General features: G+C 47.8%; 1 protein-coding gene across 1 annotated transcript; it reads right to left on the bottom strand.

The window, feature by feature from the left end:
* Positions 1–390: 390 nt before the first annotated feature.
* On the bottom strand, positions 391–13,502 carry L3HYPDH (trans-L-3-hydroxyproline dehydratase). The gene is made up of 5 exons (XM_062181472.1): positions 12,903–13,502; positions 7,883–8,052; positions 4,949–5,071; positions 4,737–4,874; positions 391–969 (listed from the first exon to the last, which is right to left on the bottom strand). The coding sequence occupies exons 1-5, from the start codon at positions 13,408–13,410 to the stop codon at positions 844–846; spliced, it is 1,065 nt and encodes a 354-aa protein (XP_062037456.1). The 5' UTR covers positions 13,411–13,502; the 3' UTR covers positions 391–843.
* Between the last annotated feature and the right edge of the window lie 542 nt (positions 13,503–14,044).

The following is a 14,044-nucleotide window of genomic DNA, read 5'->3' as shown; positions in this document are numbered from 1 at the left end:
CTGCCCCTCCCAGCCGGTGCTATGGTGTAGAGGTTTAGGCCGCCACCTGCAGTACCAGCATCCCATATGGGTGCCAGTTTGAGGCCCAGGCGCTCCACTTCCAATCCATCTCTCTGCTATGGCCTGGGAAAGCAGAAGATGGCCCAAGTCCTTGGGTCCCTGCACCCGTGTGGGAGACCCAGAAGAAGTTCCTGGCTCCTGGCTTCCACAGCTCTGGCCATAACAGCCAATTAGTGATTGAACCAGTGGATGGAAGACTTTTCTCTCTCAGCCTCTCCTCTCTGTGTGTAACTCTTTCAAGAAAAAGAATGTTCAATGTTGGAAGGGCTACAATTTCAAGTTCTAGTCAAAGAGCCTCTAAGATGAGATACTACAGTAATTACCACAGAGTAATATTTAAAAGTAACAGGTTTTATCTGATATATTAATTAGGAAAGCATTCTGAATTGTTGGCATTTTGTATGCTAGATATAAGTAATGTTTATGCTGCTATATGTTTGCAAACAGGAAGATAACGACTATATTTAGGCAAGGTGTACTATTTTAGAAAAAGTGGAAGTTAACAGGTATGTCCTTTGGACATTGGTTTCACATATAAGGGTTCTTTAATAAGTTTGTGGAAGATGGAAAAAAGATGTTTATTTGATACAAAAATTTTCAAAACAAGGCATAGCTTTTTCACAATATGCATTTTCGTGAACTTTTTGAAGACCCCTCTTGCTGGATTTCAGAACTTGTATTTTAATTCCATTTTCCACAAACCTCGTGAAGAATCCTTGTAATTTAGAGAACGTGCTACAACAATTACTTTTAAAAGAAAGCCCTGAAGTGTCATGGAAGAAGTCACTTGAGGAGAAAGCCATCCCTCAGTGGGTCATCTTCTTCTATTATAAGGCTTGCAGTCCCCGTGTAGTGGGCTTGTCCAGATACTTCCACTATAACGGCTTTAAAGTCTCCACATGTGGCTTCCTGAAAAAAAAAAAAAAAAAGACGCTGAAAGGAGTCTGTTATCAAAATACTGCATTCATATGTGTCTGCTTTTAAAGCTGTACCTTTGATTTCCAGCATGCTAAAGAAAACCCAGGAGTTAATCCTATGGGCAATGAAGGTTGGAAGGAGAGGGACCTGGTCAGACTCGTGCTTTGGGTAGGCTTTGCTGTAAAGTGGCGGCAGACTGGAGACAAGCCCAGGAGTCCAGAAACCTGTTAGAGTCACCTTACTTCCTCAGGCAAAGGCAGGCACTGGGGTAGTTGTCAGTGAAGACACAGGAGAGCATACTGATATAGGCAGGCAGAAAGGTCAGAGGGATTAGACTCAGGAGCTGGAAGACCACGCCTCTGCCCTGCCCCCTTTCATGACCTCACCTGTATGCCCACCTGCCTATCAGACTACTGACCACTCCCCTTTGGAAGTGACTAAAAGGCCTGGAGCCTCTCTCCTGTTCACCCTGGCCTCTGGGCCATCCCTGATGCCTGCTTGCCCGGATGGCCCATGTGCTCTCCTGCCCACGTGGTCTCTCTCTCTGGCAGCCACCTGTCTACTCCCTGGAAAAGCCTGGTAAACATCTAAGCTCCTTCTCCCTCTTGTAAAGCCTTCACTTTCCTGTGTATTTCTCTCTCTAAATAAATGTTAAAACCTTACCACGTCGCCTGTTTTATTCGAGCTGATATTCGGAATTCTTATCTGAATAAACAGCAAGGACCCTCAAAATTAATATTAAAATTCTCAAGAAATCTAGCCGATAACAGCTACTTTGCAGGGAGAATTGAAAGACTGGTGCCTGCCGTGCATGAACGATAAGGTATGGCAGTAAGTTACATGACTGTAGATTTCTAGTGTGGAGGTTACTCTAACTGATGCCATTACCCAAGCTAAGGAATGAGAGAGGTGGAAGAAAGACATTTTAGGAAGGCAGAACTTTTAACGAGTTGACTTTGAGACACTTCTGGGACAGTCATTGAGAGGAGTAAGGTGAACAGCTAGGAATGAGTGGTAGATTGGGGGAGAGGTGGGGGGGAGGTGAAAATCTGAGTTGGCAGCAGCAGAGGGTTGAGAATTGGAAGTCTAAGAAGTGAATGAAGCTGCTCCCGAAGACGTGCACTGCAGATGAGAAGGAAGCTAAGGACAAAATGTTGGAGGTAACGAAATACAAGGACAGGAAAGAACGCTGGGGCTGGGATGGAGACTGAGACCTTACCTTCAGACAGACTGGCAGAGCCAGACAGAGGGAAGAAGATGCAAGAGAGAGCACAAGGGGTCGTCCAAGAGCTCATGGGAAGAGTATATTATGGAAAAGTTATGCATGGACTTCAAAAATCTGTACACCAAAATAAACTTTTTATTCAATTTCCATAAACTTTCTTTAGTCCTCCATATTCTGGTAAGCATGATTAATAACTGTAAAATAAATAACTGCAAGTCTTAACTGCAGTGTATCTGATTTTCTAATGTCCAAGGAGTAACTGAAGCTAATGTCAAATTTGACATTTTTAGGAAAGCTTTATTATAAAGCTGCTATAACATAAATCCTCATGGAACTTCTGCTTTGGCTAACAGCAATATAATGTAGTTCAATACAGTGTCAGTCCAAGAGACTCATGTCCCTAGCCTCATTCCTTGCTATCCTCCTCCAATTCTCCATTTCACCACCTGTTAACAAATGTTACTAACAGTGCTGATATAGGATTCTTCTAAGGAGTAAGTGATTCAAAATGTCTGAAGTGCTGCGCTTGGAAACTAACACTCAACTGAGGTACATAAAAATGTAGGTTATCATTTTATCTTCAATCTCAGGCTTCAGTGGACCATGTGTCCCAAGTGTTTTATACGACATACAGTGGTGTGGTATATCATAGGATTATATGATATAGGGATCCCTAACTCAAAGAAAATTCAATATTCAGAAAAACTACACCTTAAAGACAGTTGTGTTAGGATAGATTGTTGGCTATGTTAAAGGACTCATTATGGGTAGATTACTAAATGCAAATAATTCCACGGCAGTTTTAATTTACTATGATTAGATTTATTTCCTATGAGTAGAGGGATTAGTTAGCTCTGTTAGCACATTTAAAATGTGATTCCATTATAAAAATTCTACCTTCCACAACTTTTCAGGGTTTTCACATCCTATTATATACAATGCAATGTCTATATAGGGTAAAACAAAATTTTTAAAAAAACAAAAAACCCAAAGCCTAATTTAGTGGTTCTCAAACCTTGTGGTCTTCAGGACCACTTTATACCTGAAGATCTGAGGACTCTTGTTATGAAAGAACCATAGGGGCAGGCAACTGGCCTAGCAGGTAAGGCGCTCCTACATCAGAGAGCCTGTTTGATCTGGCTCCTGGTTCCTTCTTCCTGCTAATGCAGACCAGGGAGGCAGTGGTAATGGTTCAAGTAATTAGGTTCCTGCCGTGCACATGGACAACCTGGACTGCATTCCTGGCTGCTGGCTTTAGTCCCAGCCCAGCTGGCTGACATCTAGGGACTGAACTAGTGCATAGGAGCGCTCTCTATCTATCTCTTTCTGCCTCTCATATTTAAAAAAGAAAGTCAAAAACCAAGAGAAGATATTTTGCATATTTTCGATATGAAGAATTAAAGATTCTTATTCATGACTCCATTTAAACATGCAGAGACCCAGGGATGAGTGTTTGGCAGAGCAGTGTAGTTGCTGCTTGGGAGTCCCGTGTCACACATCAGTTTGGGTTGAAGTTCTGGCTTCCAGTCCAGTTTCCTACGAATGTGCACCCTATTAGGCAGCAGGAGGTGACTCAAGTAGTTGGGTCCTACACTCCCCATGTGTGAGCCCAGATTGAGCTCCAGGCTCCTGGCTTCCACCTGGCCCAGGCCCAGTTTTTGTCCACTATTAGTGGATAGATCTTTCCCTCTGCCTTTCAAATCAATTACATAAACAAATAAAATTAAACAACAAACCCATTAAACATTCATATATAAGTGAATTTTTTTGAAAATAACTCTAAGAGGAGACTTCAAAAAGTTCATGGAAAGTGGAATTAAAAGATAAGCTTATTTTGATGCAAATATTTTTTTCTAAAATTATTGGAAAGTTTTTATCCCACAACATGCATTTTCCATGAGCTGTTTTAAAACCACTTGTATTTGTCAAAACAAGCAAAAACAATGAAAAAGTGGCATTATTTTACTTTAAAAAAACTATTTATTTGAAAGGCATAGTTAGAGAGAGAGAGAGACAGAGATATAGAGATCTTCTATCTGCTGGTTCACTTCCCAAATGGCCACAATGGCTGGGGCTGGGCCAGGCCGAAGCCAGGAGCCAGGAGCTTCATTTGGACCTCCCACACGAGTGGCAGGCGCCCAAGGACTTGGACCATCTTCCACTGCTTTCCCAGGCACATTAGCAAGGAGCTGGATCAGAAATGGAGCAACCAGGACTAAAACCAGCATCCATATGGGATGCCAGTGTTGCAAGTGCGCCTTTACCTGCTATGCCACAACACTGGCCCAATGTCTTAGTTTTCTTATGAACATAGTTTTGACCTTGGGGATGTATAGAAATGACTTTGGTGACCCCCATGGGATCCACAGAGCACACTTTGAGAACCAGCATCCTAGTTGAACAGAACTTTTTATGAGCCTCTTTTAAAATTTCCCTCTGAGAGCTGAGAGAGAAAACTTACCCAGCAGGCAACTCAGCCCATTCAGCCTCCTAAGTAGCACATTTGCAACCCGGAACTGAAGGTGTCACTCACCTGCACAGCACTCCCTGTGAACACGGAGCCAGTCGCACTGCTTTTGAAGGCTCTGGTTTGGTTCAGTCCCAGAAGTCCTTTATGATACTGCAGAGCAATCCGGGCTGTCACTCCAGAGCCAGTAGGGCTTCTGTCAACCTGTGCCAGAAGAAGCAAGCACATTCCAGGTCCCCATTACTTACCTCTTGTTCCTAACATCACAGTTTTAATACCTGTTCATCTGCAAACACACAGATGTTGGTGGTTGGGTCCTCGGTGTAAGCATCTTTTCCATCTGTTAATATAGTTCCATACAGGAAGGCAAGGTCTTCGCTATCAGGGTGATGAATTTTAAACTGAAAACAATCAAAAGAAACTATCAGCCACACATGAAACTGATTGTTTTAAATTGAGAGACAGGGAGAAAGCGAGAGATCACCCTCCCTAAATGCCTGTGCAGTGGACTAGGATGGGATGGACCCAGGAGCTGGGAGCCTAATCCAGGTCTCCTGTGTGTGGCGGGGACCCAGTGACTTGAGCCATCACTTGCTGCTTCGTGGGGTCTGCATTAGCAGGTGGAGTCAGGATACAAACCTTGGCACTCTGATACGGGGTGCAGGGGTCTCAATTGGCATCTTAACCGCTAGTGGGCCTAGTGCCCAATCCCAAACCAATACTTCGACTCAGAGGCTTGGAGCCCCTCCACGGAGCCGCCCTGTTCACAGGCTTCACTGAAGGAACCGTGCTATTTTACACACATCTCCAAAACACACGCTCTTAGGAGCACTGGCCCCGATGCCCAGGCCACAGGCTGCGGAGCGGAGGCCACTGTACTCCCAGCGGAGCCTGAAGGGGAGAACGTGGAGAATCAGGCGGGAGTGGCCAGAGCTGAAGATAATGCCAGCGATGGAGACAGGCGGTGAGAGGCCGTGAGCCGGAAGCTTACAAGAAAGCAGCAGCAGTCTGCAGCCGCAATGGGCTAAGTGGTTCCGCTGCCTGATCCATCCGCGCTATGCCTCGTCTTCACACTTTCCTCAAAATGCCTTTCCACCAAAGGCCGCCTCCTTGCCCTCGCCAGCTGTATGAGAAGTTCAAGCTTTAATGAGAAGCTCAAAAGTGCTCTTTTGGGGCTGGCGCCATGGCGCACTAGGTTAATCCTCCACCTGCGGCGCTGGCATCCCATATGGGCGCCAGTTCTAGTCCCGGTTGCTCCTCTTCCAGTCCAGCTCTCTGCTGTGGCCCTGGAGGGCAGTGGAGGATGGCCCAAGTGCTTGGGCCCCTGCATCCACATGGGAGACCCAGAGGAGGCTCCTGGCTCCTGGCTTGGGATAGGCACAGTTCTGGCCGTTGCAGCCATCTGGGGAGTACACCAACAGAAGGAAGACCTTTCTCTCTGTCTCTTTCTCTCACTGTCTGTAATTCTACCTGTCAAATAAATTAAAATCTTTTTAAAAAAAAAGTGCTCTTTTAATTAAAGAAACTATGACTTTTCTCTGGATTGCACCAAAAAGCAGGTGAAATTATTTTGTGCCAAATGGTTAAATTATTAGCTGTCCCCTTGATGGAGAACTGATGTATATTTGGAAGATACTATGATAAAATACTTCCGCATATTGGTTCTGACACTCCCAGGAAAAGTATGATTCAGGAAAGTAATACTACTATATATTTTCATTTTGCTATTTATGTTATAAATTGTGCTAGATTAAACCCTCAAAAATGTTAAATGGGCCCATAATAATTATTAGTGCAGTAATTAGCACAGTACCATAATTGTTAGATACTAATTTTCATGTTATTTTTAGTACTAATATCCAAGACACTCAAATACTGAATACGTTTTCTTTATAGGTCCCAATTCCAAGGTCATATGCAGACTGTGCCAGAAATGAAAGAAAATTCTAGATCCATTTATTATAAACTGATATTATCCATTTATCATAAACTGATATTTATATATTTGTTATTTTACATATTTATATTTATTATAAACTGATATTATCTTTCATTACAAACTTGGAAAAATTAGCTTTTCCAAGCCAAACCTAATTATTTGAATAGCTTCTTAGCAACACAGGAAACATTCACAAATTAGGAATTAATGTTCTCTGTGAAATAAGAGTCTTATCAGATTAAAGAACTCTATTTTGTAACCTATATCTAAATTCATTATTTTCAAGTTTTTCAGAGAGAATGACCACACATAGGAAAGCACAGGCACTTCGAATTAGTGAGATACTTTACAATATGAGGGTAGTTTAAAAACTTCATGGGAAAATGGACTTAAAAGATAAGTTAATTTTAAATCCATATGTGGTTTTCTCATAATAGGCATTTGAAGACCCCCACATACATATGATTTTACTTTTTTTTTTTTGCACTAAAATAAACTTATCTTTTAATTCCATTTTTCCACATTCTGAAGTACCCTGGTACATTTACTATATGTTTAAGTAACCATAAACTGCATTATTATACAAGTACTATTAAAGTTAATAAGAGCTGTCATTTATTAATACCCTTATTAAACATTTATTATGGGCCAGATAATACTCTAAGTCCCTTTACATGTATTGGCTTATTTATTCTTATCACAACCCAAACCCACAAAACAGACACTTCATAATTTCCATAATTTCCATTGTATAGGTAGACAAACAGACACATGAAGGAAGGTTTGGCCAAGGTAGAACTCACAGGTAGTCTTACTCAAAGCTTAAGTTGTTTTATGTTAAGATTTATTTATTTATTTATTTGAAAGGCAGAGTTGAAGAGAGGAGGAGAAAGGGAGAGGGAGAGAGATCTTCCATCCACTGGTTCACTCCCCAAACGGCCGCAATGGTCAGGGCTAAGCCAGGCTGCAGCCAGGAGTCAGGAGCATCTTCCAGGTCTCTCACGTGGGCACAGGGGCCCACGCATTCAGGCGATCCTCCACTGTTTTCCCAGGTGCTCAGCAGGGAGCTGGATCAGAAGTGGAACATCTGGGACTCAAGCCAGCACTCTTATGGGATGTTGGCACCTCAGGCAGGGCTCAACCTTCTGGTACCCTATTCTTGATACCACTACAGAGTAACAGACATATTTGCCTTTCTTTATAAACAGGATAGCCTGTAGGTCTTCACGCCACAAAGGAAAGTATTTATAATGAAGGCAGCCACTGTACTGACCTGAGCTTTCACTGCTTGGGTCACTGCACTTGCTGCGTCCACAAGCACCCTTGTCTTTGCAGAACACACGTCAAGTCCTAACTTTTCAGCACTGACCAACGCATAAAATGCACCACCATACGCAATATCCACCACCACCTTTCCATGTCCAGGAACGTCCACCATGAGATCTAAAAAAGATGTATTTGAAATGAATTTGGTTTTAGTATTTTAGCAACAAAATTCATAGCATGTTCAATATGTTTAATCCACAGAAGTAGGGGTTGGGTGGGGAAGGCTTTTCCTATACTAAAAAGGAAGCAGACATGCATTTCCAAAATGAGTAAGCATCAGGTAAATAATAGCTAAGGGGACCGGTGCTGTGGCATAGCGGGTAAACCTAGCACCTGCAGTGCCGGCATCCTATATGGGTGCAGGTTCAAGTCCCGGCTGCTCTACTTCCAACCCAGCTCTCTGCTGTGGCCTGGGAAAGCAGTAGAAGAGGGCCCAAGTCCTTGGGCCCCTGCACAGGCATGGGAGACCCAGAAGAAGCTCCTGCTCCTGGCTACGGATCAGCCCAGCTCTGGCCATTGTGGCCATTTGAGGAGTGAACCAGCAGATGAAAGACCTCTCTCTCTGCCTTTCTTTCTCTCTCTGTGTAACTCTGACTTTCTAATAAATAAATAAACCTTAAAAATAATAATAGCCAGGAGCATCTTTGTATTTTAATTTGATGTTTGCATAAGTTATAAAACCTCCAAATGCATCATTTGTCCCTACAATACACACATATATTGCAAAATATGTAGTTTTTTTCATAATACACATTTTCTATTAAGTTTTTGAAGATTGCTCGCATGCATGGATTTTGAAAAATATTTTACACCAAAAAAACTTACCTTTGATTCCATTTGTTCTGAACTTGTACACACTTGTTAACTACCTGAAGGCTTTTTTCTAGGAAATATCCTAGCAGCCTAGAGAGGGCACACCCGAGACATCACCCCTTGAGCAGTATGAAGGAAACATAGGTCCCCATTGCGCTACTGGAAGGGTTGGAAATAGCGAGGATTTTGGGAGCCTATTCACAAACTACTTTTCTTAGCTGTAGTGGTGAAAGCAGTATTTTAAAAAGAGAAACTTGGCTATATAAATTAAAAACACAAACTTCTCCGTCACATGATGATATCCCGCAGGCCGACTGAACAAAGCCAGGGGAGATCACCCCCCTCTGAGGTATCGCTTTGCATCAGGGTTCTTGCTTGAGCATTTTAAGACCCCAGCATACCCAAAGTTTCCCTTAAGGTCAGTTTTCTGAAATCTCAAATTTGTGCTTCCAAAGAGTGGGGCTGGGTGATATTTGGGGGCAGTAAAATTGTTTCTAGCCCTTCTCGAATTTTCTTCTGTACCCCTCTTCCTGTTCAAGTTAGCTTGGTGACTGTGCCCGGGATGAAGGGCATAGGCTAGGAGAGAAAGCAGGGCCGCCTGTTTGTGTTTCACGGAAACCTGTGCTCTCAGGGGGAAGACCTGTGTCAGCAAAGGAGTGTCCTAAAGGGAGAAATATTTCTCCTAGAGACAGGAGGAATTCTTCTGGACTGGGAAGGGGAGGCTGCAGGTGCAGAGTGCAGAGGGGACAGTGCTGCCAGTGCAGCACAGGAAGAGGCAGCAAGCCAGGAGGGGCGGGCGGACGACGCTTTGCTCCACCAGTGAGCTGTGCGGATCCAAGGACCCTCCTCCCCAAGGCCCTGTGCTTCTAACAAACCTTTGCTCACACATATGCGTGGTCTGCATCAAGTTAATGGAGGGTGCCTATCACGATAAAACTATGCGTGGATTTCAAAACTTTTTCCAAAATAAACTCATCGTTCGATTCAATTTTCCACGAACTTTTTGCAGCACCCTTGTATATAGGAAGGGGACAGCACGTGGAGAGAAGTGGCTAATTCCACCAACAGGACAAGGTGGGCGCTCAACTCTAGAAATTAAGTTATGAAAAGAAAACATCTGGGGTCCAGTGGGGAAGCTGACTCAGCAGAAGTGGCCGCTGAGCCTCCAAGTGCTCCCCTGGTTCACCATTTCTGGAACCCTGGGGCCTGGTTTTCTTGGGATGGGCAATTGGGTAGAATACCACACCTCACTAAATTTGCTTCCTCTCTTCTAAAATGAACCATATGTCTTTTAAAGTTACTTCCATCCATTTATGTTCTATGACTTTCTTTCCCCCTCATTTTTAAAATATGTATTTCTTTATTTGAAAGGCAGAGTGATAAGAGAAAGAGAGAGATCTCCATCTGCTGATTCACTCCCCAAAATGGCCACAGACATTAAGGCTGGGCCAGGCCAAAGCCAGGAGCCAGGAACTCTATCAGGGTCTCCCACGTGCGTAGCAGGGGCCCAAGCACGCTACCTTCCCAGGCCATTAGCAGGGAGGTGTATAGAAAGCGGAGCACAGAGGACTAGAACCAGCGCCTCAGTAAGAGATGCTGGTGCTACAAACAGCAGCTCAGCTCACTGTTCCACGATGCCAGCTCCAAGACCTTTTTTTTTCCACTAAAATGACTAACATTGGAGAGATATTCTAAAATATTTGCTTCACACGAGCACATCCTGTGTGCCAGGTATGTTACATGCACTGGCCCCTGTACTCACGGCATTAGCGCCTTAAGACCACAGCCTTGCGAAGGGGCACTGTATTTTGTGCCACCTCAAGTATTGGAGAGTCACTCAGAGTAAGTGGCAGAGCTGGGAGTCAACCTCATAACCGGGTGACTCCAAAACCCAAACTCTTCACTGAAATATGCAGCCTCTCTGCAGAACTCAACCCTGCATCTCAGGGTTTTCATTTTCTTCTATACAAGCTTATCACTGGAAGTTTAATTTGATTCGGGTTTTAGCAAGCACTTCCCATGTGCCAATTACTCTGGAAGATGTAAAAGGTACAGGAGGAATAACACACAGGCTTTGCCCCCTTCAGAGGTAAAACAAATTGAACAAGGAAGACACATTTTAAAAGATGCTATAAGAGTGAATGGCATGGAGTTTTCCAGAAAATTGAAACCTATCTCTTTAAACCACAAAAAGTTAAGGATGAGTGAGGATCAATCATAGGCCTAGGTTCAGATCCTGTTTCTGCCACTTAGTGTGGCTTTGGTGTCCTCGTGTGTGAGATGAAATTGCTATTTTCTGTACCTAGGTCGTTTTGAGAAATTCATGTGATGATGTGTGTGGAGTACCTGGCACAAAAAAAGGGACACAATAAATGTTAATAAATGCTTCATTTCCAATAGGAATAGGGTTCTCAAGAGGACTACATACCTACATTTCCCAATCAACATATTCTCCACATTCCATTTAGTTATTCATTCAACAAATCCTCATTAACCACCCACTGTTCTAGGCACTGAGAGGACAGGGAGCAAAACAAAGGAGTTTGCCTTTTAGCCTGGTGGGGTGGATATGAGCTCAGCAGCCCTCCAAGGGGCAGGGGGAGGTCCCGTTGTCCTCTTCTCTTTACAAACTGTGGCTCTGGCGGTGGACTTTCCTGCAAGAGGTCATCCACGTGGGGAGGGGCCGAGCAGGGACTTTGATACCATCACTCTGCCTTCCATGCATTTTTCAAAGTAGAGAGGTCGGAGCGCATGCTGTGAGTTAACTCCAGTGACACTCATGCCCGCTGATTATCGTGCTGTCACGGTGATGGTCTCGGGGCTGTTGTGCTGCAGGGGTCGGCTGCCTGTGCTCTACCCAGCGCAGGGTCGTGATGCAGCTGGTGAGCCTGTCGCCAGATCTCATTTCTCACAAACTCCAGAGGGCTGATAACCCACTGTTGGGGAAGCCCCGGGAGAGGAGAGGGGGTGGGAGGGAAGGGGGTTGAATCAGCCAGCCCGCTCTCTGAACTGTCCAAGCTGTTTCAGATCCAGTCCTACACATAAATTCTGCTCCCTCAGTGGACGTGTCACCAGTCTTTCCTAAAGGGGGACGTGGCACCAGCGTGCCCAGAGGCTGCCTGCAGCTGCCTGTCCTTGCTCTAAGGCTGAGCACTGCCTGGGCTACGTCTGCGACCTTCGACACGAAGCTGTGCTGCAATCCAAGTCCTTGGGGAGATTCAGGACCAAGCTTTTCCGCAGAATGACGTTCAGGGCCTGAAGACTCTAAGGGGAAGGAGGATAACCCTGCGCCTGCACTGTCAGTCAGCTCCCAGCTCGCTCTGGGGCGCAGCCTTCCTGGGGGCAGTACAGGGAGTCTCAGACACCCGAGACCAGAGGCCGGCGCGACAGGCCAGCCGGGTGAGGGGTCGCCCCTTTGTACGGATTTCCGATCACACACAAGGTTTCCATGATACACAGGCACCTGCGCCAGGGAACCGCACAAACTCTTCTGATGGCGCCACGCGCCTAGAGAACTCCAGTAATCCAGCATCCCGCAGGGTTCCCATGCCGGCTATATATCTCACATAAAAATCTTAACTATCTCATATCTCTCAATCCGCACCCCAACCCCGTGAGCTAAGCGAAGCAACATGGGCACAGAGAGGCTAAATCATCGGTGTAAGGTTGCACAGCTCTCAGGGGTAGCAGGATTTGAGTTCAGGCAATGGCCCCGTGCTGATAGAGCCCTATCTTCTAAACTGCGGGGCGCAGAGTTCTCCAAGCAGCCGCCGGCAGCACTTTGACCCAGGAGGAAAGGGGGCAGTGTCAGCGCCTTGTGGGTGGTAACAGTGTGTCATTGGGGCCGGCCGGGACCCTGGCGCCCCCGCTGTTCTCTGCCCCTTCCCAGACCCTGCTGGGCTCTGTCCAACTGTGAAATCTGAGCCAGGGCTGCAGGGGCGAGGAAGGGGGCGCGGGGCCAAGCAGGCTGGAAATTCCTTCCTTCCTTCCCAGGCCCCCGAGGGAAGTGGGCAGGATGGCCTGAGCCCCGTTCTCCGACACACGCGTGCGGTTTCCGAAGCGCCTTTTTAGTAACGGCAAGCGCACGCCGGGTGGGTTAGGGCGCCGCGCCGGGTGCAGCCCGGGCACCTGCGTCCCGGCTTGCGCCGCGTTACCTGCAGCCAGCACGAAGGCTGGGACGCTGTGGAAGCGCACAGGGCCGCGGCTGCGGCCGCCCTCGCAGGCCACGAAGGCCGCCACCAGTCCGCACGGGCAGTGGATGTTGACGCGGGCCTCGCGGGCGCCGAGCGGCGGCGCGGGCACCAGCCCGAAGTCCAGCGCGAAGCGGCCCAGAGCCAGCACGGCGTGGCCGCACATGGAGCTGTAGCCCTCGTTGTGCAGGAACAGGACGCCCAGGTGCGCGTCGGGCAGCTCGCTCGGCACCAGGACGGCCCCGTACATGTCCCGGTGGCCCCGCGGCTCCCACACGAGCCGCCGCCGCACGTGGTCAAGGTGCTGGCGCAAGTAGCGCCGCTTGGCCAGCAGCGTGGGGCCGACCACCTCCGGACAGCCGGCCAGCACGATGCGCAGGGGCTCGCCGCCCGTGTGCATGTCCACCACCGACAGCGCCGGCGTCCCCGGGTCGTGAGGGGGCAGGCGAGGCACGGCCAGCGCGCTCTCCATCGTCCGCGTTCGGGAACTCGACCACCGCCCCGCAGCGTTCGCTCTTTAAGCAGGCGACGGCCCCCAAAGGGGCAGGACGCGTGGCAGCCTCGGGGGGCGGGGCCGAGACCAGGAAGTGGGTGGGGCTGCGGCGCGGTCGCCTAGGTTACCGGGGGCGGAGCCTCCGAGGCTGCTGTGGCCCGGATGTCGGGGCGTCCAGTCGCGTCCGCTGACCCCGGGGCGGCTCCAGGGAAGCCTGCGAGCGCCTCATGGATAAGGGGCGCCGAGGGTCGGGGAGCGCCTGTCTTCGCCGCGGCTTCTTGGCTGCGCGGCAGGTCCGGGCTGGGCTGGGCGCGGCGCCTGCTCGCCCATTGCCGCCCTCCCGGGCCGACCCTTGCCGGGGTCCGGGTGGTCGCTGCTCCCGGCGCGTCCGCCGCCCAGGGAGGCCGGGCCTCTGGCTGTCCGGTCGGAAATGTCCCCTCGTCGCTGTGTTTCCTCCGAGGACTGCGGCAGCGCGCACGGACCGGAAAGGCCGCCGCCGCCGCTGGCTGCGTAGTTGACCGGGTTCTGTGAGCCGCAGGTGCAGGTGCGGGGTTAGGGGTCCCCCGAGAGGCTCGGCGGTCGCGCCTCACAGTCGTCGCCGTCCCCTGCCTCA

This window comes from Lepus europaeus, chromosome 22 (genome assembly GCF_033115175.1).
Source record: "Lepus europaeus isolate LE1 chromosome 22, mLepTim1.pri, whole genome shotgun sequence".
Classification (NCBI taxonomy): Eukaryota; Metazoa; Chordata; class Mammalia; order Lagomorpha; family Leporidae; genus Lepus; species Lepus europaeus.
The sequence above is the reverse complement of the archived record's forward strand: the minus strand, read 5'-3'. Positions and strand labels throughout refer to the sequence as shown.

Bases quoted from the DNA above. Each gene is read 5' to 3' on its own strand.
- L3HYPDH (XM_062181472.1), bottom strand. From the start codon at position 13,410: ATGGAGAGCGCGCTGGCCGTGCCTCGCCTGCCCCCTCACGACCCGGGG. The intron at 5,072-7,882 runs GTCAGTACAGTG...GATTGTTTTCAG, and splicing joins CCCAAGCAGTGAAAGCTCAG to TTTAAAATTCATCACCCTGA. The intron at 970-4,736 runs GTGAGTGACACC...TTTTTTTTTCAG, and splicing joins TCACAGGGAGTGCTGTGCAG to GAAGCCACATGTGGAGACTT.